The 24,102-nt window shown below is 36.8% G+C and overlaps 1 protein-coding gene across 5 annotated transcripts in view; it reads left to right on the top strand.

Moving 5' to 3' along the window:
- Positions 1 to 661: 661 nt before the first annotated feature.
- Positions 662 to 24,102, top strand: part of GCA (grancalcin) — a 51,600-nt gene continuing 28,159 nt past the window's right edge. For 2 of the 5 annotated variants that reach the window (XM_012527507.4, XM_058300749.2), the window contains exons 1-5: positions 699 to 853; positions 7,423 to 7,596; positions 17,778 to 17,847; positions 23,193 to 23,236; positions 23,526 to 23,673. In XM_012527507.4, the coding sequence (XP_012382961.1) occupies positions 827 to 853; positions 7,423 to 7,596; positions 17,778 to 17,847; positions 23,193 to 23,236; positions 23,526 to 23,673 (463 nt within the window). In that variant the 5' untranslated portion in view covers positions 699 to 826. Of the gene's footprint in view, positions 5,470 to 7,422; positions 7,597 to 17,777; positions 17,848 to 23,192; positions 23,237 to 23,525; positions 23,674 to 24,102 lie in introns of all 5 variants that reach the window. The other 3 variants (XM_004464400.3, XM_071216362.1, XM_058300748.2) reach the window with 3 other exon arrangements.

The following is a 24,102-nucleotide window of genomic DNA, read 5'->3' as shown; positions in this document are numbered from 1 at the left end:
GCTGTCCTATTATTTTTGCAATTTTCCCGTAAGATTGAAATTATTAAAAAAAAAAAGTAAAAAAAAATAAAAAAATAAAAAAAAGAAAGCCACTCAGGGACGTGCTGGTCCTTAAGTCGGATAAAGCCAATCGAAGCTGGGAGGGTGGGGCTAGATGCCTGGACAGGGTGGGCTTCGAGGGGCGTGTCCGAACCACGCCCAGCCCAGCGCGAGGGCCCAGACTCTGGGAAGGGGCGGGTTCCGAAGATAGGGGGACGAGCCAATAGTAGCAGCGCAGGGTGGGGCTGGACTCCGGGAAGGGGCGGGCTCCGAGGAGGGGGAACCAGCCAAGAGGAGCAGCGCCCTGTCCGGCGGGACTCGGAGAAGAGGCGGGCTCCGAGGGCGTGGGCGGACGAGCCAATAGTAGCAGCGCAGGGTGGGGCTGGACTCCGGGAGGGGCGGGCTCCGAGGGAGGGTGGACGAGCCAATAGGAGCAGCGCAGGGTAGGGCTGGACTCCGGGAGGGGCGGGCTGCGAGGGAGGGTGGACGAGCCAATAGGAGCAGCGCAGGGTGGGGCTGGACTCCGGGAGGAGCGGGCTGCGAGGGAGGGTGGACGAGCCAATAGGAGCAGCGCAGGGTGGGGCTGGACTCCGGGAGGGGCGGGCTGCGAGGGAGGGTGGACGAGCCAATAGGAGCAGCGCAGGGTGGGGCTGGACTCCGGGAAGGGGCGGTTTCGGCGGAGCGGGGCGGCGCGGCAGGCGCTCCCTCAGTCTCACCTGCCCCTGCATCTACATCTTCTTCCTAGGAGGGCTCACTCATTCGTAAGGTGACGTTCACTCGGTTCGTCATGGCGTACCCGGGATACGGAGGAGGGGTGAGTCCGCGTGCAGTGCCCTAGCTACCGCCCTCGCGGGGTGTGTCTCCCCCGCGGGCGGTGTCAACGTCCCGAACCCGCCCTCGGTCCCCTCTTTCTTCTCCGCCTCTGCCACTCGCGCGGTGCTAGGAGCGGGCCGGAGTCGCACCCCGGAGCCACTGGTTCCTGGCCCCTAAGGGCCCCGAAGGCATGTCCTTGTATCACCCAGGGTGTGGTGTGTCCAGTAGTTTTTGAGAATTCCTTTCCTGGGAATTCTTGTGCTAGTAATCTTTTGCGATCCTCCCTCCACCCCACTCACCTTTTGCTAGACGTCCTCTTTCTGCATTTTTGACCACTTCTTGTTCTCTGTTGCTTATGAGTAAGTTAAGAAATGCTCTAAAGGTTTCTTAGTATTTCCTGTTTTACCAAGGACGGTCTGTACTTCTAGACTTTTTTGTTACTCTTTCTTACATAACTTTATCCTGCATCGCCTATGAAAGGTGTGAAGTGTCATAATTGTAAAGTGGGCATGCGGGATAATTTATTGGAGTGTGGGTAGAAATAATAAAGTTTGTTTCTTTTTCTATTTGTTTTCACCTAAAAAGAAAAATTGAGCCTTATTAATATTTATTATAGCGCTTGACATAGGAATATGGCAGTGGTCTTCAAACGGGTTACTCCTATCGTGGGCGTAGAGAGAAGAAAGGGAATGAATTCAGGCATATTCCTGAAATTGATATGCCTGAAAACTTGTCTGACTTCCCACTGTTAACTTCCATTTTACAATATTTACCTCATCTATCCTTAAACTTACCATGGAAGTTTAAGGTGACTAAGGAATTGGTAAAATGTCCTTAGGTGATTAATCAGGTGGTGTAAATAAACTCCTGGAGCTTTGTATTTCCCTGCCTTCCAGATAGGTAGAACAGTATGGTAAGAGTAATGACAAATTTTCATTCAAATAATTCGCCTCTTCCTTACCACTTTTTTACCAAAGAATCCTTGCATTCCGTGTAGAGTTCCACAAAAGTAAAAACAGAGAACATCTATTTGCGATTTGAACATTAAAATATCATTTTCCATTTATTTGAATATAAGCAGAGCTCAGTTCAGCTGTTCTTACACTCATTAGTAGCTGCAAAGAAAAGTACCCTCAAACAACTGGGTAATATATACTAGCGACACTGGTTCTTTTATAGGTAATGAGAATATTTTAAGATACATTTGATAAAATTTTCAGATGAAAGTTAAAATTATTTTATAAATCATATTAGTCGATCCAAATAATATTTCTTCTAGTTTTCTACATTCTAACAAAATTTAAAATAATATGCTACCTCCTCAGCTTATCTGTTTTGGTAAGTTTGCTTTTGTCTAATTGAGTGCATGAGCATCACATGAAGAGATGCATTTCCAATAAATTTTTACTTATGTTTTAGTAATGTTTATCAGAATTGAAATAATTTTTTTCACTAATGTACAAATAAGGATAACTTGACCAAAAAGAATTTTTTTTAACACTCAGAGCATTATGGTCACAGGAAATTAAGCAAAATTGAAGTTATCAATTTATATACATTTATTATAGTTAAGTATGATATGGTGATCAGTATTTTCCAGCATAAAAATACATTTATAACATTTAAAAAGTCCAAGGATGAGATAACCATGGAAGAAATAAAATAAAAAAGAAATTCAGTTCGTAAAAGGAAAAATGTCAAAATTCTCTTACAGCAGTGCCTTTTCAGATCTTTTTAAAAATGAATAAGAGTTAGAATTATTGTGACTCTAGCAATGAAAGAAATTGTATCATTGATGTGGAGACAGTGGCCACTGGAGTTGCTGAGAGCAGGGAGAAGGAAGAAGTGTGAAGTGGCATTTCGGGGACTTGGAGTTGTCCTGAATGATATTGTAACGACAGAGGCAGGACATTATATATCTGCCATAACCCACTGAATGGGCTGGGGGAGAGTGTAAACTACCCTGTAAACTATAATCCATGCAGTGTAGCAGTGCTCCAAAATGCAATGAATGTGCCCCTCTGAGGGTCTTGATGTGGGAGGAGGCGGGGGGTATATGGGAATCTCATATTTTTTAATGTAACATTTTGTATGATCTATGTATCTTTTAAAAAAAAAGACAATAAAAAATAAATTAAAAAAAATGAATGGGGAGGGAGCTGGTATAGTTCAGTGGTTGAGTGCCTGCTTTACAGATATGAGGTCCTGGGGTTCAGTACCTGGTACCAACTGAAAAATACTTTCCAAGAGTGATACAAAATTTTATTTGTAAATGTTGATATTTACAATATGTTAGACATTGCATTATTCACAGCCACTTAAACTTATGGTAAAAACTTTGTCAAACTAAGAAATGGGAGATGGTATATAATTTTTGAAAATTCTTTTAGGTATAGGGAAGTAAAACATCTAAAGACCACTGATCTATGGTACTAGTGGTGTCCTGAGGACGCCTCTCACTTATTTTCTTTCAGCCTATTGTAATTTATTACAGTTTATATGTACAGGGTTCTCTGGAGTTCCAGATTTTATTATCTAGTTCTAACTAAAGTAACCCTCACAAAATGGGCAAATACTGCAAAAATTTCTGGGAAGGAACTGGACATTGAAGATATTAACGATTCATTAACACACCAAAAAGAAAATGACAAAACTGACACTACTAGTTTAAGCTTTCCTTCAGCTATATTGCCTGGTAATAATAACGAATATCAAGAATACATTTGGAAATATGAATTTATATAAATCATTTTCGGGGAATGAACCTTGTTGGCCAGTGGCCCTAGTTCTCCACATGGGCTTTTCACATGATTCTTGGGCTTCTTCATAGCATGATATCGTGTTGTAAGAGAGAGACAGAAATTCTCGTTCCTCTTGAAGTTTTAAGCTTGGAACTGACATGGTGCCATCTCTACTTTTTTCTTTTGGCTAAAGCCAAAACAGGCCCAGCCCAGATTCAAGAGAGTAGAGAGATTATCTCCACCTTTGGATGAGAAGGGTGTCAAGGAATTTGCAATCGTTTTAATCTAGACCACCATGTTCTCAAATTATTGAATTTTGGGGACGCTAAGGCTGCAAGTCAGGAAGGAATGGTAGAGAGATGGTTATCCTTAAGACAGACTCTTCATAGAATGCTGCTGGCCTTACCTTGGATGAAAGCAAGTTGTGTTGAAATCCTCAAGGATAAAATTGAGATGCTACGACTATAGAGGGTCCATAGCCATTCTTTTGGCACCAACTCCACATTAACTTTTCACTAATATACCTATTTCTACTTTGCGCTCTCTTCTTGTAGATGGTTTTGCAGCTTTACAAATTCCTTGTATGAAGCTTAAGAAGTCTCTGAAATCAGTAACTATTCTAAATAACTTAAAAATATATATATATGTTTGGAAGAATTTATTGTTGAAGCCATTTAGGCTTATAAATTTCTATGTGGTAAGGTTTTTAGTTACAGATTCAGTTTCTTTACTATGTATTACTCTATTCAGATATCTCTTTTCATAATGCCCTCTTGCACTTCTCTAAATTTCTGCTGGATCTATACTGATGCTTTCTCTTTTATATTCTATATATTGGTCATTTATGATTTTTCTTTCTTACGCAGTCTTGCTAGGAGTTTACCTTTTGTTTTGTTTTGTTTTGTTTTTCTTTTAGTTTCTTCAAGGAATCAATTTTGGATTTGTTACTTTTCCTTAATTTGCATGTTTACTGTTTTGTTAAGTTCTGCTCTTATTTTCTTTTAGGCTTAATTTGCTGTGTTTTTTACTAGCCTGGTATTTTTTTTTGTGTGGGAAGGTTTATAATCACATATACAACTCTTTAACAGATATAGGAGTACTCAAATGTTTAATTTCTTCTCACAGTAGTTTTGGTAAGTTGTGTTTTTTGGAATTTGTCTATGCTGTGGAGTATATAGGCATAGAATTGTTTATAATATTATTATACATCTAATGTCTTTAAGACCTCTACTAATGTCCCACTTGTCTTTCTGATGTTGATAATGTGTATCTTTTCTCTTTTTTCTTGAGCAGCTTATCAATTTTATTAATCTTTTCAAAGAATCAACTTTCAGCTTTATTAATTTTCTGTATTCATTTTTTTCTATTGATTTTTGCTTTTATATTTATTATTTCCTCCTACTTATTTTGGTTATATATGTTTTTCTTAGCTTAATAAAATAAAAACATAAATTGTTGACCTTCCTAATATAAGTATTTCTAATATAAGCATTTGAAATTTCACTTTAGGGATGCTTAGGTGCTGTAGCAGTTTGATATTATTGATGAATTCCAAAAAGAAATATTGGATTATGTTTGTAAACTGATCTTTTCCTCTGGGCATATTAGATTATATTGAATTCAGAGTTTTATTTGATTAAATAATCAGGTAAACCTCTTGTGCCAGTAGGGCATTGAGTCCCCACCTCTTGGGGGTTGGGGACTCACAGATAAAAGGCATGGCAAAGGACAGAGTTGGGGGTTTTTGATGTTGGAGTTTTGATGTTGGAGTCAGTTATTGCAGCCTTAAGCTGGAGCCCCAGGAAGTAAACAAATGGACGAGAGAGAAGCAAGACCCAGGAAGGGAGGAACCCAGGAAGCCTGAACCCTCGCAAAGGTCAGCAGCCGTGTTGCTCTAATACGTGAAAATAGATTTTGGTGAGGGAAGTAACTTATGCTTTATTGACTGATATCTGTAAGCTCCTACCCCAAATAAACACCCTTTATAAAAACCAACCAGTTTCTGATATTTTGCATCAGCACCCTTTAGCTGACTAACACAGGTACATCCCACACATTTTGATATGTTGTGGTTTTATTAGGATTCAGTTCAAAAGATTTTATAACATCTTATTTTTTCTTTAACCTGCAGGTTATTTGGAAGTACATTTGCTTAATTTCCAATTATTTGGAGCTTTTATAGTTATCTTATTGATTTCTAAGTTAATTTAATTGTCATAAAACATACTTTGTATGATTTCAGTCTTTTGAATTTTATGAATACTTATTTTAGTAGCCCATAATATGGATGATCTTGGTTCTATGTGTGCTTGAAAAGAATGGGCATTCTGCAGTTGTTGGGTATGTTCAGTGTCAATTAGATGAAACTGAAGTGTAGTATTACTCAAAAGTTCTATCTTTTAGAGATTTTTAAAAATCTACTTGTTCTATCAGTTACTGATAAGACTTGTCAATTATGTTGTGGATTTGTTTGTGGAATGTGTAGGACATCATGGGAACATAGGTTCAAGGCACAATAGAAACCTTCAGCAAATGATGCCTATATTATTTGTACAGTATATAGCGTCCATAAAGGGCAGATAAAAAATTCGCTTCTACAGTTCCTTATTGGCTTTGGGTCTTACCCAAGCTCTAACCCACTCCCACTGTCTCAGCATTTTTCTGCCTATAGATGTACTCTATAAATTCATGGAGAGCTGAAGTCTCTCTTCAGACCCCCGCCGTGCTGGTGGGGGAGCTGAAGTCTATTCTTCAGACGACCTCTGTTGGGAGAGCTTCCCCATAAACTTTCTGCCTGCAATCGTTAGTCTTCATGTCCTAGTATGTGCGGTTTTTCTCTAACAGTTATATATCCCTCTTCTTTTTATTACTAAAATTGTCTGTCCTATGATAGTCTGTCTCTTCTTCTTTATGAAGAAGCAACTTAAAAAAATCTATCTTTTTGTTTTTTATGTTAATATGTTGTTATAATTTTACTATTTCCCTTCTTATGCTTCATTGCTTCATATATAGCTTTTGATTACTTCCTTGAATAATACTTCTCCCTCCATACTTTTGCCCTTACCACATTCCATGCTTCAGCTATTCATACTATTTGTAGGTTCCCACATTCTCTCCCTGCCAAATAAGATTTATTTTGAAAAAGCATGAGGACAATGAAAAGCTCAATAGTGGTGATTTCAGCAAGAGTACTTTTTATGGCTAATAAGAATAACAATGACTAGCTAAAATTTATAGAGTGTTTTAATCTTATATACTTTACTAAGTACTTTCCATGTTTTTTTGATTTTCAACAAGGATGAAATAGGAAATTATTATGAACTTTTTACAGTTAAGGACCTGAAACTTCAAGAGGTTTCATACATTGCTCTGCAATTTTCCATGCCTAGGTCAGAGTTCCATTATATTTACCAGATATTTTCTATATATGTATCTGGAGGTATATGCCTTCTTAGTTTCTCTATAGATAAAATTTTCTTCTATTTTTTTGTTTATGTCAATGACAAGGATGGTAAATACTTGAAAAATAGTCCTTCATGTTCTTTGTTAGATGAAGTTCTTATAGGCTAGAGGCTTTTTTCTTTTGTACTTCTTTAAGTAAAAGTTGATGGATGGAGAATATGAGTTGATTATCTGAATCTTGATAGGACATCTGGCATTTTGTGACCGAAAAAAATCCTTTCATGATAGCTAAGTTTGAAAGATTTTGAAAATGATTTCAATTCTTACATTTGAATAGATTCCTCATAAATATTTTGTCATTTAAACCAACTTTAGTAGGTAACAGGTAGTACTAGTATTGATAACTTCTCCTTTTTTACTTTTATAGTTTGGAAATTTTAGTGGTCAGATGCCAGGAATGCAGGTGCAAATGGGACATCCAGTGCCTGGAACAGGTCCAAACATGCTTCCGGGTGGATACTGTGGATACCCGCCATATGTGGACAGTTATTCCTCTGCTGATGACTCCATGTGGACTTACTTCAATGCTGTTGCAGGACAGGTAAGAGGCTACATTCATTGAAAAAATATTAGTTTTAAATTATGACTGATATTTTAAAAAGGAATTATAAACATATTTACTGAGTGTATCATTTTCAGTATTGATGAGATTTATATTTTTAAAGTTATCTAGACTAATTTTTTGAGCTCACAGATGAGGGTAGTCATAATTCTTTCATTTAAAAAAAATCTGCAGTTGTGCTGCCTGGACACATTGTTCATTTGACTAAAAGAAGAGATACTTTTTAAAGGGAGGAATCTGACTCCTCCTCAGATTATGCTTCCCTAGTTGAAATTTTCCTGCAAAAAGCTCTTCTGACTTAAATACTATACTAAAATTTATGTATAAGGGAATATGTTATCTTTTTTGAATTATCTTTTTTTCTATAAATGAAATTTTTTTAAAGATTTATTTATTTATTTATTTTTCTCCCCTTCACCCTGCCTTAGTTGTCTCTGCTCTGTGTCTACTGGCTGCGTGTTCTTCTTTGTCTGCTTCTTTTGTTGTCAGTGGCATGGGAATCTGTGTCTCTTTTTGTTGCGTCATCTTGTTGTATCAGCTCTCTGTGTGGGCGGTGCCATTCTGGGCAGGCTGCACTTTCTTTAGCACTGGGCGGCTCTCCTTATGGGATACACTCCTTGGGAGTGGGGCTTCCCTACTTGGGAGACACCCCTGCATGGCAGGGCAGTCCTTGTGCGCATCAGCACTGCGCATGGGCCAGCTCCACACGGGTCAAGGAGGTCGGGGGTTTGAACCGCGGACCTCCAATGTGGTAGACGGACGCCCTAACCACTGGGCCAAGTCCGCTTCCCTATAAATGAATCTTTATTTCCTTCACTTGTTTGACATTTAGAAGCATCTTATTCTCTTTGTTTAATTGATGCTACAAAGATAAATACATGTAGTTTGAACACCCTTTTATATAAGGAAAAGATTGATAGGGGGAATTTGAGGGAAGGGGGAAGATATTTGGAAGAATTAGTACTCTAAGGAATAAGACTTTTAACCTGGCCATTAATTCAATAAAAACAAAACAAAATGACAACTCAGTTAAACCTAACAGTATCAACAAGGCTGCCCACTGTCACCACTATTATTCAACATTGTAATGGAAGTTCTAGCCAAAGCAATTAGGTAAAAAAGAAAAGAAAAAAAGGCATTAAATCAGAAAGGAAGAAGTAAAACTTTCCCTATTTGTAGATGACATGACCTTATATTTAGAAAATACTGAAAAATCTACAACAAAGCTACTAGAGCTAATAAACACATTCAGCAAAGTGGTGGGGTACAAGATAAATGTGCAAAAAGCAGTAGTGTTTCTATACATTATTAAGGAACAATCTCAAGAGGAAATTTTAAAACTCCATTTACAACAGCAACTAAAAGAAGCCAATATCTAGGAATAAATTTAAACAAGGATGTAAAGAACTTAAAACTACAAAACATTGCTAAAAGAAATCAAATACCTAAACAAAGGAAGGACATTCCATGTTCATGGGTTGAAACTCTGAATATTATTAAGATGTCAATTCTGTAAATACCTCAAGTGGTTTACAGATTCAGTATAATCCCAATCAAAATTTCATTGGTCTTCTTTGCAGTAAAGGAGATATCAATCATCAAATTTATATGGAAAGGTAAGGGGCACCAAATAGCCAAAACCATCTTGAAAAAGATGAATGAAGTTGGAGAACTCACATTTCCTGATTTTAAAATTTACTACAATCCTACCATAGTCAAAACAGTGTGATATGGGATAAGGAATTGATATACTGACCAGTGGAATTGAATCGAGAGTTAAGAAATAAACCCTCATATTGATGGCCATTTTTTTTTAAACAAGGTGCCAAGCCATACAATGTGGAAAGAATAGTCTCTTCAACAAATGATACTGGGAAAAGTGGGTATCCATATGCAAAAGAATGACAGTGGACCCTACCTCATACCATAGAAAAAATTAACTCAAAATGAAGCAAAGACCTAAATATAAGAACCAACACTGTAAAACTTCTAGCAGAAAACATAGAGAAGCATCTTCAGAAGCTTGTGTTAGACAATATTTTCTTATACTTTACACTAAAAGCACAAGCAATGAAAGAAAAATAGATAAATGGGACATCATCAAAATTAAAAACTTTTGTACATCAAAGGATCTTATCATGATAGTAAAAAGACAAGCTACAGAAAGTGAGAAAATATTTTGAAACCATATATCCAATAATAGTTTAATATCCATTACATATGGAGAAATTCTACAATTCAACAACAAAAAGACAACTAAAATGGCCAAAATACTTGAACAGACATTTTTCTAAAGAAGATATACAAATGATTGATAAGCACATGAAAAGATGGTCAACATCATTAGTTATTAGAGAAATGCAAATCAGAACCACAATGAGATACCATTTCATGCCAACTAGAATGGCTACTATTAAAAAATAAATAAAAGGAAAATAACGAGTGTTGGAGAGCATGTGGAGAAATAGGAGCACTCATTTTTGTTGATTGGAATATAAAGTGGTATATCTGCTGTGAAAAACAGTTTCGTGGTCCTCAGAAAGTGAAGTATGGAATTACCATATAACCTGACAATCCCATTTCTAGGTATATAACCAAAAGAATTGAAAGCAGGGTCTTGAACAGATATTTGCACACTGATGTTCATCATGGCATTATTCACAATTGCCAGAAGATGGAAGCATTCCATGTCCCATGTGTCCATCAACTGATGAATGGATAAACAAAATGTGGTATATAATACAGCAGTCTATTCTGCTATAAAAGGAATGAAGTTCTGATACAATGACAACATGGATGGACCTTGAAGACATGGTAAATAAAACAAGGCAGCACAAAAAGACAAATATTGTATGATCTCACTGATATGAAATAATTAGAGTAAGATAATTCCTAGAGTCAGAAACTAAAATACAAGTTTTCAGGGGTTTGGGTAGAGTAGAGAATGGGGAGTTAATGCTTAATTGGGACATTGCTTCTGTTGGGGTGACGGAAAAAATTTTGGTAATGGGTAATGGTGAAGGTAACACAACATATGATGAAGGTGGTACTTCATATCAATATGAAAAGAATTTAATGCTAAATTAACTATTCCGAAATACTTATAATGTTTCTAAAAATAAATTACATCTTCATCTCATGGATCAGCATTAATTCCAAAGAAATAGTAGAATTAAAAGGTGGAATAACCACCAAAGTCAGGGAAAGGTAAATGAATTTGATTTTTAAAAATTATATTTATAAAAACTATAAGGACAACTGAAAGGGTAATAGGGTAGGGATGCATATTTGATATACTCAAAAGTTTAAATGGTGCCTACAAATCATTAATGTCCCCTGGTTGTGAGAAGCGCCCACTTCACAACGGAGTCCTTCATAGTACTCTGGGATACACTGATTGGCCATGGGGAGCCTTCCTGGGAGGTGCACTCAGAGCGGGACAGCCTAGGGCATGGGCATTGCCTACCGCAGCCTGGGCAAGATGGCCGCATGCTGGAGACTGCACATCAACAACTGGCTGCAGGCATCCTGTCCTTCGGCAGTACCCACACCAAGCAGCTGCACCACACCTTCAAGGCCGTGTTCACTCAGCCAGAGTTGCCAGCTTTCAGGGTGTAATCCGGGGGCTTCCAGGGACTATGGGCCTTTAGGTCCTCAGCTAGGAGTTCTGTCTGCAGAAGTGGGCAGAGCCCTCAGCAGCTCCAGCACCAGCCTCACCTAGGCCACTGGACCTCCTCCCTTCCCACTTGGGTTATTTCAGGGGCTGCCTGAAACGTACAAGGGGCCGCCGAGACAGATTCACTTTTGAATCTTAGTCTCTGTCCTTATTTTTTTTCTTTTATGCTGGTCAAGAAGTATTTATTGAAGTAGGTACAGGTAGATAGAAATTTGATAACGTTTTTCATTAATTACTGGCATATCTTGTTTTATTGTGCTTCTAATTGTTTTCCCTAACCGCAGACTTCATGTAGATAGCAATAAACCCTTATCGATTCAAGCCTTTCTAATAGCATTGTCTATTATTTGCAGCTAAATGCAGTCCTAAGTGATACATATACCATTCTTAGCTGTGAGGAACTCATAAGTGATAGCAATACTGGGAACAAATCTGTTGTCTCTGCTTGATTGTATAATAAATCCATTTTATAAACTTAAAGCATATGAACTAGACATATATATTGGGAGACCTAGTTTTGACTTCTGTACTATTTAACTGTTAGTGTCCATAATCTCAGTCTTTTGAATAATTAAACTCCATGAGAACAGGCTTCTTGTCCTCTTGCCTCTCACTGTATTAGTTATTCAATACGTTTGAATTGATGCAGAAACTACACTGTTTTCAATTTTTTTCTCTAAATATTTAGACTAAATTCTCTCATAAGTTGAATTTTGCCTAGCTTTGAGCGATCAATTGTAATATCAGACTTATACATTAAGGTCCTAGAATCCAATTACTGAACTTACCTTTGTAGCTGTATATTCTTTTTTGATAGGCCTCATAATAAATGATATTTTATGAGGAATGCCAGTTAAATGTTTCTGCAGTGTTCCTATTTATAGGATGATGTTTTCTGAACAGTAATGATTTAACAGTTGATTTGGGGAAATTCTTGTTTGTTCCTTCATATGTATATATGTGTGTGTTTGTACATGCCATACACTGCAATAATAACATATATGCTATCAGAAGGAAATATAATACAAATATAAATGCAAGCCACATATGGAATCTTAAAGTCTCAAGTAACTAACCACATTTTCAAAGTAAAAAGCAAGTGAAGTTAATTTTAATGATATATTTTATTTGCCCCAGTATTTCCAAAATACTATTTCAACATGTAATTGATATAACAATTATTAAGATATTTTATACTTTTTTGTTGCTAAGTGTTTGAAATCCAGCATGTATTTTATGCTTACAGGACATCTCATTTCATACGAGCCACATTTCAAGTGCTGAATGGAATGGGTGGCTAGTGGCTGCTGTTAAGGACTGCCTAGGCCTAGAACACTCTTCCTTGAGATATCTGCATTACTTTTTCCTCCACTACTTTCAGGTCTCTCTCAGATTCACCCTATCATTGAGGCTTTCTTTAACCATCTTTATAGAATAGCATTTGCCTCCTCAGTTTCCTCTACAACATATGCATATGATACTCCCATATTCCCTGTCACCTTCATCCTGCCTTTTCTTCCTAGCACTTCTTATTATCAGTATAAGTTTTGCTTTATTGTTTCTCTTCCATCACTAATATGTGATGTATGAAGGAGAGGAATTTGCTTTGGATACTGTTTGATACCCAGTGCCTCTGGTGGTATTTACACTCAGTAGGTGCCCAGTAAGTATTTGTTAAAGGAAATAATTTCCTAATTTTTTTTTGAGGTACCGAGGCCAGGGATTGAACCTGGGACCTTGTATGTGGGAAGCCAGCACTCAACCACTGAGCCACGGTGGCTCCCCTGAGTTGGTTTCTTTGTTTGTTTACTTGTTTGTTTTTTTGTTTTTAGGAACAGAATCTAGGACTTCCCAAGTGGGAAGCAGGCACTCAACCACTGGAGCCACATCTGCTCCCCTCCTATTTTTTTTTTTTTTAAGATTTATTTATTTATTCCTCTCTGCCCCCCTTCCCTTTGTTTGCTCTCTGTATCCATTAAATGTGTTCTTTTTGTCTGCTTGTCTTCTCTTTAGGCGGCACCAGGAATCAATCCTGGAACCTTCTGGGATGGGAGAGAGGTGCTCAATCTCTTGTGCCACCTTAGCTCCCTGAACTGCTGCGTCTCTTATTGTTTCTTCTTTTTGTCTCTTTTTGTTGAGTCATCTTGCTGCGTCAGCTCTTTGCTTGGGCCAGTTTCCCCACAGGCAGCACTCAGCCTGGGCCAGCACTCCTACATGGGCCAGCACTCGCATTCTGCATGGTCCAGCTCACCATGCGGGCCAGGCTTGCCTTCACCAGGAGGTCCTGGGAATCGAACCCTGGACCTACCGTATGCTAGATGGGAGCCCAGTTGCTTGAGCCATATCTGTTTCCCCCTCCTTTTCTTTTTTAATGCAAGTTATTTATTTATCCCTATATATTTTGCTAACACACTCATTTTAATAACTATTCTATAAAGTTAGTTTGTCTTATATGGATCTGTTCAAATTGTTGATTTTTGTTGACTGTATTTCTGAACATTAGCTATCTCCATGTATTTTGAAATTTGGGGTTGTAAACTTTTTTTTTCCCACCCTGGCTTTTTCCCTCTTCTTGCACGTTATCCCTCCCTCTCTCCATGTCACTGTACCTTGTTTAGTAGTTGTGTATTTGTCCCTGTAGCAGTTTGATGTGATTATGAATTCCAAAAATAGATATTGGGTTATGTTTATAATCTGGGCTGTACCTGGGATGATTAAGTTATGATGAGGACTTTTTTTTGGGCACATCATTAGGGCGTGGTGGGTGGGGACTCACAGATAAAAGGCATGGCAAAGGACAGAGTTGAGGGTTTCTGATGTTGGAGTTTGATGCTGGAGCCCCAGGAAGTAAGCACATAGAGGAAAGGAAGCAAGCCCCGGGAAGAGGAACCCTGAGCAAGGAGAAGAATACAGAGGAATAGAGATGGCTCCTTAGACAGGTAGAAATTTCAGTGAGAGAGACAGAGCCATTCACCTGATAGTCTACAGCTAACCTTGAGGACAGAGGCAAAGTCTGAGAGCCTCATAGTCTTCACCTGACTTTGTGGAGAAAACTGAGGAGGTGAGCCCAGAGGAACTCAGGAAGCCTGAACCCTTGCAGATGTCGGCAGCCACCTTGCTCCAACATGTGGAAATAGACTTTGGTGAGGGAAATAACTTATGCTTATGGCCTGGTACCTGTAAGCTCCTACCCCAAATAAATCCCCTTTATAAAGGCCAGCAGATTTCTCGTATTTTTATCAGCACCCCTTTGGCTGATTAATACAGACCCTATCTGAATTTTCTGCAGAATCAGACTCTCTGAGAGGACTGCTGCCTGGTGGCAATGGCACAGATCTCTTCAGCAAGTCTCAGGGCGCTTTAGTCCTCCTTCCCTAAGCCAAAACCTTCAGCTACTTGGATGTAGTATCCTGAGGCCATAGTCAGCATTTTCTCTTTGGTTTGTTTGGTTTTGTCTCTTCTGGACTGGGAAGGTCTGTCACGGCTTGAATCCAGGAAATGGGTTAGGGCTCCCCTGTGTCATGTGAAGTCCTCAGAAGCAAATTCCTTGCCCTTCTTGCTTAGCAGATCTGCTCTCCTTCTACCTAATTTTTGCTTCCAAATAATATACTCAAACACAATTTGAGGTTGAAATTATACATACACACACACATATATGTAAGTATATATGAGTTAGAATCATACATTTCCTAATGTATGTCAAAGCAATATGGGCCACAGATATATTTAGTTATATAAATAAATGTATCTTTCTTTTCAAAGTTGTTGTTGTTATTTTTTGGTTTTGATATATTGCAAATACTTACCATTGTTGCCATAAAAGATCTCCTAACCTAAAGTCTTGGCATAGCCTTTATGTGCTGTTGCATTGCTAACTGACTTAAGGGTAGGGCTAGGTTAAGGCTAGGAGAGCTTTGGGCACAAAATTTAAGGGGGTACGAAAAACTCAGTATTCCTGATAAATGATGTTCTAATGCAGTATTTTAAAAAAATGGAAATCAATGTAAAAATCAGTACTGAACAAAATATCAATTTTTAAAATGCCAGGAACCAGCATTTGCAATGTCTGTGCGCCTGCACAACTCACCTTTCATCCACCTTAATGTCCACTGTGCTTAAGCCTGTAAAGCCTGTCCCATTCATTATGTTTTGTCTGCTTGTTTTTAGACGATAAACCCAAGTTTTTAGTAGAGCAGCTTAATTTAAGGCATAACATTTAATATTTCATTGACTTTATATGTATCATAAAATATTTTTTAAGATGAAAAGATTACTAAAACGATCAAAACTTAAAGTGCTCTGGGACCTATTGAGGAGTTTGCTACAGATTTCCTTAGTTTTATGAAATTTAATTCTCAACACTGTTAAAAGGTAAACTGAGTTTTTTGTAGGAAGAATAATACACGTTCATTTCTGAAGTACAAGTCATACAAACAGATTGTCATCCACACTGTAGCCAAGCAGAGGAGAGGGGTGGAGAAGCATGAGCCTTGGCTTGCAGAAAAATGAGCAGGCAGAAATTTGACACATGTAATTTAAAACTCTTTTTTATTTTGTGGGTGAGGAAATAGTGAAGATGTGTTTCTTAGTTTTCATTTTGTTCCAAAAGGGTTAATGAAAATTCTAAATGGATATTTATATTTTTTAACCCAAATAATTAATTTTTCTGTTTATCTTTTGAAGCTATGATATTTTCAACTGCTTTCTCTAAAAACTTTGTTCTGTTTCTGCAAAAGAACCTCCATACCCTTCAAAGTTCCATATTCTATGTCTCTGGAAATAGAGAATTCAGAAGAAAAGTCTTCTGTGGGTAAAGTGGACTTTTTGTGTGAAATGTTATAGAAGAAGCACATATTTGAATAGAAAATATCACCAGACCATCTTGATTTCCCTTTATTTTAATTGGATTGACCTAGATTTTCAGCAGTCAGATTTCTCTTTTCTAGAAGTTTTAAAGTTGAACCTGTTGGTTGCACATTGCATTATTATTATTATTATTATTTTTTGGTAAATGAGAGGAAACTGATAAAATATGATTAATTATCATTAATTTTATCCTCAGGTAAATACCTTTTTCCCATTTAAGAAGAGTTAGAGAATAAAATAATTTATAACTATGTTACATTCTGTGTAAAAGTAGACATCTTTTTCATTTAAGAAAAAAAATTGATTTCCTACCTTTAGGTTTTAATATTTATAGGAGATTGGCTTTTAAAATATACTTTGCAATAATTCACAACCCAGTGTTTGTAATTGTTGTTTCACTGAGGTGGCATTGACAGCATCCATTTTCAGACTTAGAAGTTTTTACTGCTGATTTTGCTCTACTCAGGACATGTTAGAAGTGTATTCACAGTTTCTAAAAAGGTCTAGAAATATAATGATGGTTTGAAACTGTTGCCAAAGAACTTACAATAGGGAGGTAGGTGACAGTTAAAATAAAATGTTCTAAAGTCTTTTATCATTTGAGGAAAAACTTTCTAACTTAGCTTCAGATCTAAAATTGTGTTGTTTTAAGGTATAACTTAAGTACAAAACTTAAAATTTAGCAAGCAAAATCTGGAAAATATACATGCTAGAGAAATAAGCACTTATTTCAGCAAAAAGAGGATACTACATGGATGGTCAATTGAGGAGAAAGCTTTTCAGTATTTTTACTGGAAATTTTGTTAAAAGGGGTCCCATGCCAAAGATCAGTTAGAATATAGAGTGTTTTTTAACACTTCTTAGAACTAGTTTTTAAAGAGCTTTCTTGTTTCTTGGATTTCTTAGCACATATTATATTTTAAATGAGCCTCCTCAATTCTTAGAGCTGTTGTTTTACATTTATGCCAATGTATGTGATGTTGTCAAGTGAATTACCTTACTCTATTTTTGTAAGAAATAGCTTGAGGTACTGCAACACGAATGCTTGATCTGTTTCATTTCTGTTTAAAAAATTTTATTTCCCTTAAGTTGATATGTTTGGGCAATAAGCATAGCAGCAAAATACAGGATACGCTGAAGTTTTTCTAGGGATAATAGTAAACAAAACCAAACCAGATTTGGTGTTTTCCCCTTCCAGTTAAAGCTTCAGGATCTTTAGAAATAATGGGAATGAGTGGGAAGATTTTTTGAGACTTTGAACAAATTTTTCGCATTTTTATAATTATTTCAAATAAAGATACAATGATGCTCCAAGATATTATTTTGAGCTATGATAGGAAAGAGTGATTATGCTATTTTTCAAAAGTAGGGAATATAAATTTATTTGAAATGCTTGAAAAATTAATAAAATATAATTTGTGAAGAAATTATTCATGTCATGATGTCCTATAATATGTCTTCACTGTCAATAAATTATCCCTTGAATTTTGTAGTTGGTAATAGAGTAATATTTTGAAAATATACTGTTTATTGATTGGCCTCGAGCAGCCAATTAACATTTTAGTATGCTTTTATTCAAATGCCTATGAAATCAGGTTATGTAATTTTTTTTTAACAGGATGGTGAAGTGGATGCTGAAGAACTTCAGAGATGCTTGACACAATCTGGAATTAGTGGAACTTATTCTCGTGAGATCTCCTTTTTCTCCCTCTGTTGAAATTGGGATAGGACATGTGTTTTCTATCTTTTTTGTTCCTGTACTTAAAAAAAAATTTTTTTTTAAATGTTTACCACATTTAGGCTTGCATATAAAAAGGCAAATTATTCTGGAAAAAAAAAGGCTATGAAAATAACTGTTCATCGTGTATTATTCCCAGTATTAACCACTTGTAGAGGAAACCTCTTTCAACTTTTTTTAAACTGGTTTTTATGAAATTTGCTTGAAGATCTCTAAATCACATGCTTGTATTGCTTTTGATTTTCATCTTTAATGATTATCAGTTGATGTCCTGCTGTGACTTGAACAGGAGGATATAACTCTTTTTTTCAACCCTAAAATCTATCCCTATACTCCACGCAGGAACCCTTCCTGTCCTGCTGTTTTTCCATACAGTTATGTAGTAATTTTGGTTAGATCAGTAGTCAGTATTTACCTGATTTTTACTATGTAAGTATTATTAGTAGCTGTATCTTGTGATAATGTATGTTGGCTTTTACTTTTGCTTTCCCTGATGTTAATAATTGTCATGTATTCTATCATTTTCATTGCCCTGAAAAAAATTGCTCCTGGAGTTCTCTCACATGCTCTAATCTCTGTGCATAGGTGTCCTACTGGCATTCTTTTTTCCTCATTTTGGAGATGTCTTTCCCTTCCCCCTTGAGTTGACTCTGCACTTTACTCCATCTCTTGTCCTTTTTCTCCATTCTGTTTCTCATTTCAGTGAACTGTATCATTAACTAGCTTCTTATTAAAAGAATGCATGGGAGGTAAAGTTTTTGAGTCCTTACGTATCTGAAAATACCTTCATTCTATTCTCATAATTAATTGTTTGTCCAGGTCTAGAATTCTAGGTTACAAATCATTTTCACTTAAATTTTAAAGGTATTGCTCCATTGTTTGCATTATCTTTTGTTCTCTGCTTGTATGTGACTTATTTTTCTCTCTGGAAGCTTGTAAGATCTCCTCTTTTCCCCTGCTATTCTGAAATTTCTCACTGATATGCTAGTTACATTGTGTGAGGAACTCAGTGGGTGCTCTTAGTTGGGAAACTCATTTACTTTAGTGTTTGGGAATTTTCTTAAGTGATGTTTTCTGTGTTTTTTCTTTCTGGAATGCCTGTTACTTGGACTTTTTCTTTCTCTCTCCTATTTCTTTCCTCTACTTTTTGGAAAATTTCCTTAAGTATTTTCTAAGCCTTCTATTGAATTTTTCATTTCTTATATATATATATATATATTTTTTTTTTAAGATTTATTTTTATGTATTTCTCACCCCCCCCCCCAGTTGTCTGCTCTCTGTGTCCATTCGCTGTGTGTTCTTCTGTGACCACCTCTATCTCTATCAGTGGCATTGGGAATCTGTGTTTCTTTTCATTGAGCCATCTTGTTGTGTCAGCTCTCCGTGTGTGGGGCGCCATTCTTGGGCAGGCTGTACTTTCTTTCATGCTGGATGGCTCTCCTTATGGGGTGCACTCTTTGTGCGTGGGATTCCCCTATGCGGGGGACACCCCTGCGTGGCACAGCACTCCCTGCGCACATCAGCACTGCGCATGGGCCATCTCTACACAGGTCAAGGAGGCCTGGGGTTTGAACCGCGGACCTCCCATGTGGTAGGCGGACGACCTATCCATTGGGCCAACTCCGCTTCCCTCTGATATATTTTTAATGTTCAAGAGCTTCTCTTCATTTTTCATGGATGTGATGCCTTGTCTTCTCTCTGTGAAACTATTAATTATTATAAGTTTTTTGTTGTTGTTGTTAAATGTTCTTCCTATATAATCTCTGTCTATTCCAATTTTTTGTTTTGTTTATTTTGGACTCTTTCATGTTAGATGCTTTCCTCAGATATCTGATCCTTGGTTGCTCATATTTAACTAAAATACTGATTAAAAGCTATGAGATCATGGTTCAGTTCGTTGGTGGCAGGCCTCAGTGTTGACTCGGTTGAGCAGTTTGGTGGTGGAGCCCTGGATGTCAGCATCTTTAGGATTTTGTTTTTGGGAAAGGAAGAGATGAGGACTCAGCAGGGTACCTGTCTTTATAAATGTCATTTAATTGTTTATTTTTAGTAGATAGCCCTGTCCTGAACTGTGGCTGGTACCCTGCAGTCCAGAGAGCCTCTTTAGGCAATGAAATTTGAGATTTCTTGTGTGGGAGTAGGGGTGACAGCCATTCAGCTGAGTGGAGGCAGGGAGGATCAGGAGCCTAAATGCTTCTTAAACAGATGTTCAGCTAGTTTTTCTGTTTTTAGCTCTACCTGCAAACCCATTTTCAAAAGTACTGTCAATTCTTGAGCCTTTAGGATCTTCTCTCCAGGATAACTAGGTTCCCTCTCAGTTTTTTCCTTTGCCTGTTCAGGAATCCACTTTATTTAATAATCCAGGGTATTTAACTTGTAACTATTTACTTTCCAACTTGCAAAATTTTGTAGCTGTTGGTGACTCTCTCATTCTCTTTTTCTTCTAAAGGTTTATGCCTTTTAAAAAAAATAGAGATGTTACACGTTCACAGAAAAATAATGCAGAAAATACAGAGTTCCCATATACTACCCTATTACTAACACCTTGCATTAATATGGTACATTTGTTAAAATTAAAGAAAGAAAATTTTTATACTTTTATTACTAAATAGTCCATGGTTTACAATAGGGTTCACTCTTTGTGTTGTACAGTTCAATGTTATTTTAAAATTTTTATTCTAGTCACATACATAGAACCTGAAATTTCCCCTTTTAACCACATTCAAATATATAATTCAGTGCTGTTAATTATGTTCACATTGTTGTGCTATCATCACCACTATCTATTACCAAAACTTTTTCATTAACCCAAATAAAAACTCTGTAAAATTTAAGGATTAAATCCCCATTCTCTATCACCACCCTGGCCCCTGGTAACCTGTATTCTAGTTTTTGATGCTATGAATTTGCATATTCTAATTATTTCATTTTAGTGAGATCATACAATATTTGCCCTTTTGTGTCTGCCTTGTTTTGCTTAACATCATATCTTCAAGGTTCATCCATGTTTTAACATGATGCATCAAATTTTTAAGATGAACTTCTGTGGAATACTCAAGAATTGAATAATATGTAGGGTGCTTAGAAATCAGTTGTTGTTTTTTTAAAGTCAATTTACTGCCCATTTTAATGGAGTTTGGGCAGTAAGTAAAAAATCTATCTTCCCTGAAAAGTCTATATCTCCATTGTTGTTGTTTTTTTTAAAGATTTATTTTTATTTATTTCTCTCCCCTTTCCCCTGTTATCTGTTCTGTGTCCATGTGCTGTGTGTTCTTCTGCGTCTGCTTGCATTGTCAGGCAGCACTGGGAAACTGCATCTCTTTTGGTTGTGTCATCTTGCTGAGTCAGCTCTCCGTGTGTGCAGCACCACTCCTGGGCAGGCTGTGAGTTTTTTCATACGGGGTGGCTCTCCTTGCAGGGTGCACTCCTTGCACGTGGGGCTCCCCTACGCAGGGGACACCCCTGCATGGCACATCACTCCTTGCGCGCATCAGCACTGCACCTGGGCCAGCTCCACACGGGTCAAGGAGGCCCTTGGTATCGAACCCTGGACCCTCCATATGGTAGGCAGATGCTCTGTCACTTGAGCCATGTCCACCTCCCTATATCTCCATTGTTTGTTGAAATATTTAATCATATTTGAGTCTATTCTGAAATTGAAGATCTGTTTATTTACTGATAACAAGTTTTGCCATTTATCATCAATTCAGATTCATCCACTTCAGGAATGTAGGCCATCTTCACTTTAAAGCCAAAAGGATATTATTTACTTGACAAAAAGCTGGAATGCTATACCTGAGATTTTTCTTGTAACGCAATCCTGTCTCCTCTCACCCCCACCTCTAGTTAGTTTTTGTATGAAGAAAGGAGCACTGGGCTCCATTCCTGACTGTTCTACTTATTTGCTCCATGAACTTGGGAAACTTAATTTTATGGGCCTTGGTTTTCTTCTTTGTAAAAGTGGGGTTGTATGTTTGGATGTTTATGTGAAGTCACACATGATACCTTGCTCACAGTGAGTAATCATTGAGTGTCTCTTGAGTAATTTGTCTCAAAGTACAATAACACCTATTCTAACACTACCAATATAGTAACATTTTAAAAAATCAGTTACTTTAACTTAAGACTGTTTCATAATTTTTCCTTTAGTTGGTCTAAAATTTAGCTAAAATAATTTTTTCTTCTTTTAAAAATATATTGAACAGCATAAAATAAAAACTTAATGTTTAAAATTTTCAATATTTTCTTCCTTTCTTCCTTCCCTTCTTTCTCTTCCTTTCCTTCCTTCCCCCCTCCCTTCCTTGCCTTTTTCCCTTCCTTATCTTCTTCCCTCTTTTCCTTCCCTCCCCATCTCTCTTCCTTCCCTTCCTTCCCAGTTAGTTTGTAAGTTTAACTAATCTGCACTGACAAAGTGTTTCCCTTATTAGGACTATGATGTCTTGAGATAAATCAGCATACTAGTTAAATGTAATAAGGATTAGAAAATTAAATCCTATCTGGTGGGTCCTTAGTTATTGTTCTGTATTTATGAAAGTGTTAATAATTCTAATAGTCCCTGATTTTAAGATAGTTTGTATTTATTTCTTCATCTGCCCCTTCCTGAAGAAAAGAACAGTGTCAATTCAGAGCTCATATTTTCTTACTTGTTGTATTGCAATAAACTACCAAATGATCTACCTACTTCTGATATCTATCACTTTGATAGTCTATTCATTATAAATTAAAGTTTCTAAAATGGAAATCTAGTCACCCCCCTCTGCTCCTTAGAAGTTCTTCAGTATCTTTTTGTCCCTCTAAACTCTTGAGGATGGTTTCAGGATTTTCATGATCTGGATCTTATCTTCCTTTCTGATCTTATCATATGTACCTGAGCTTTAGTGAAATCCTCCCTAACTCCTTAAAGTTTTGTGATCCCTGAGTACACGTCCAACTTCTATTTAAACCCCGCTTCTTATTTGTGTTGTGAAGGCCGACTCCGTTTTTTACCCCAGGTATCAGGCAGAGCAAGTGCTTTAACCACTTGTGGTTTCACTATGGCAGTAACTTTCAGTTATTTTTAAGTTGCTGATTGAATTACCTGAATCCCATTACTAGACTGTGAGCAATTTGAAGGCATTGATTTTTATTTTAGTCATCCTTTTTCTTTTCTAACCAAGAATGCCTAACTTTTTCAATAAAAGTTTGCTGATCAATATATTTTTGGCAACTTGTTGTTTGTTCTGAAAATAGAGATTGTCAGTTTTACATAGGTAAAGTTGGGCAGGTTCCAATTCACAAATTAAATATGTTTTACAGCCTTCAGTTTAGAAACCTGCAGAATTATGATTGCCCTGTTGGATGTATCCTTGAAAAAAAATAGAAAGTACTAGGATAAAAAATACTTTCTTTCTGAATATTAAGCCAATTGTAAGTTATAAATGACTATAGTAAACTAGAGAGTTAAAAGTATTCTGTGAGATCTTGCTTGAATTCCATACTTTTCTATTTTGACATAGAAATTTGCTTACATGTTAAATTTGGCTAATTCTATAGAAGCAGGCTAACTTTTAAAAAATGAATGCTTTGGAGTTTTAGGTTAGGTAAATTCTCTTTGGAATCAAAATTTATTTTCATTAATAAAACTATCAGAGGGATTACACAGGAAAAATGGGATTTAATGAATTCAAAGAACTTTGGGCAGCTCTTAATGCCTGGAAGCAAAACTTCATGACTATTGATCGAGATCAAAGTGGCACAGTAGAGCATCATGAATTGAGTCAAGCCATTGCAGCTATGGGTAAGAATATGACAATGCTTTAGAATTGGTCTACGTTTTACTTCTTTGATCAGATGAGTCTTAATTGCTTTAATTTGCTAAATAATAAAGGAATATATTATTTCAACAGCTTTGCTTAGTTTGATTTCAAGACTGTAGATAAATTCTGACTAAAGACCTTTAACAAAATAATTTTGACTGTGATTTTTTTCAAAGATAATATTCCACACATGCTGGTTGATAAGATAATTTCTGAATTTCCTCTGGTCATCATAATCCATTTATACTTCTGATTGTTAGTATTCACCATTTATATTGAATTATTTTGCACCTTGGTAGAATCTCTCTAATTTGGAACAAAGATCCATCTCAGTCAATCACAAATCTCTAAATTATAGTTTTCTTTCAGCATACAAACCATATTTCTTGTTTTTCTTCTTATTCTTATAT

This window comes from Dasypus novemcinctus, chromosome 7 (genome assembly GCF_030445035.2).
Source record: "Dasypus novemcinctus isolate mDasNov1 chromosome 7, mDasNov1.1.hap2, whole genome shotgun sequence".
Classification (NCBI taxonomy): Eukaryota; Metazoa; Chordata; class Mammalia; order Cingulata; family Dasypodidae; genus Dasypus; species Dasypus novemcinctus.
This window is presented reverse-complemented; position numbering and strand designations above follow the sequence as displayed.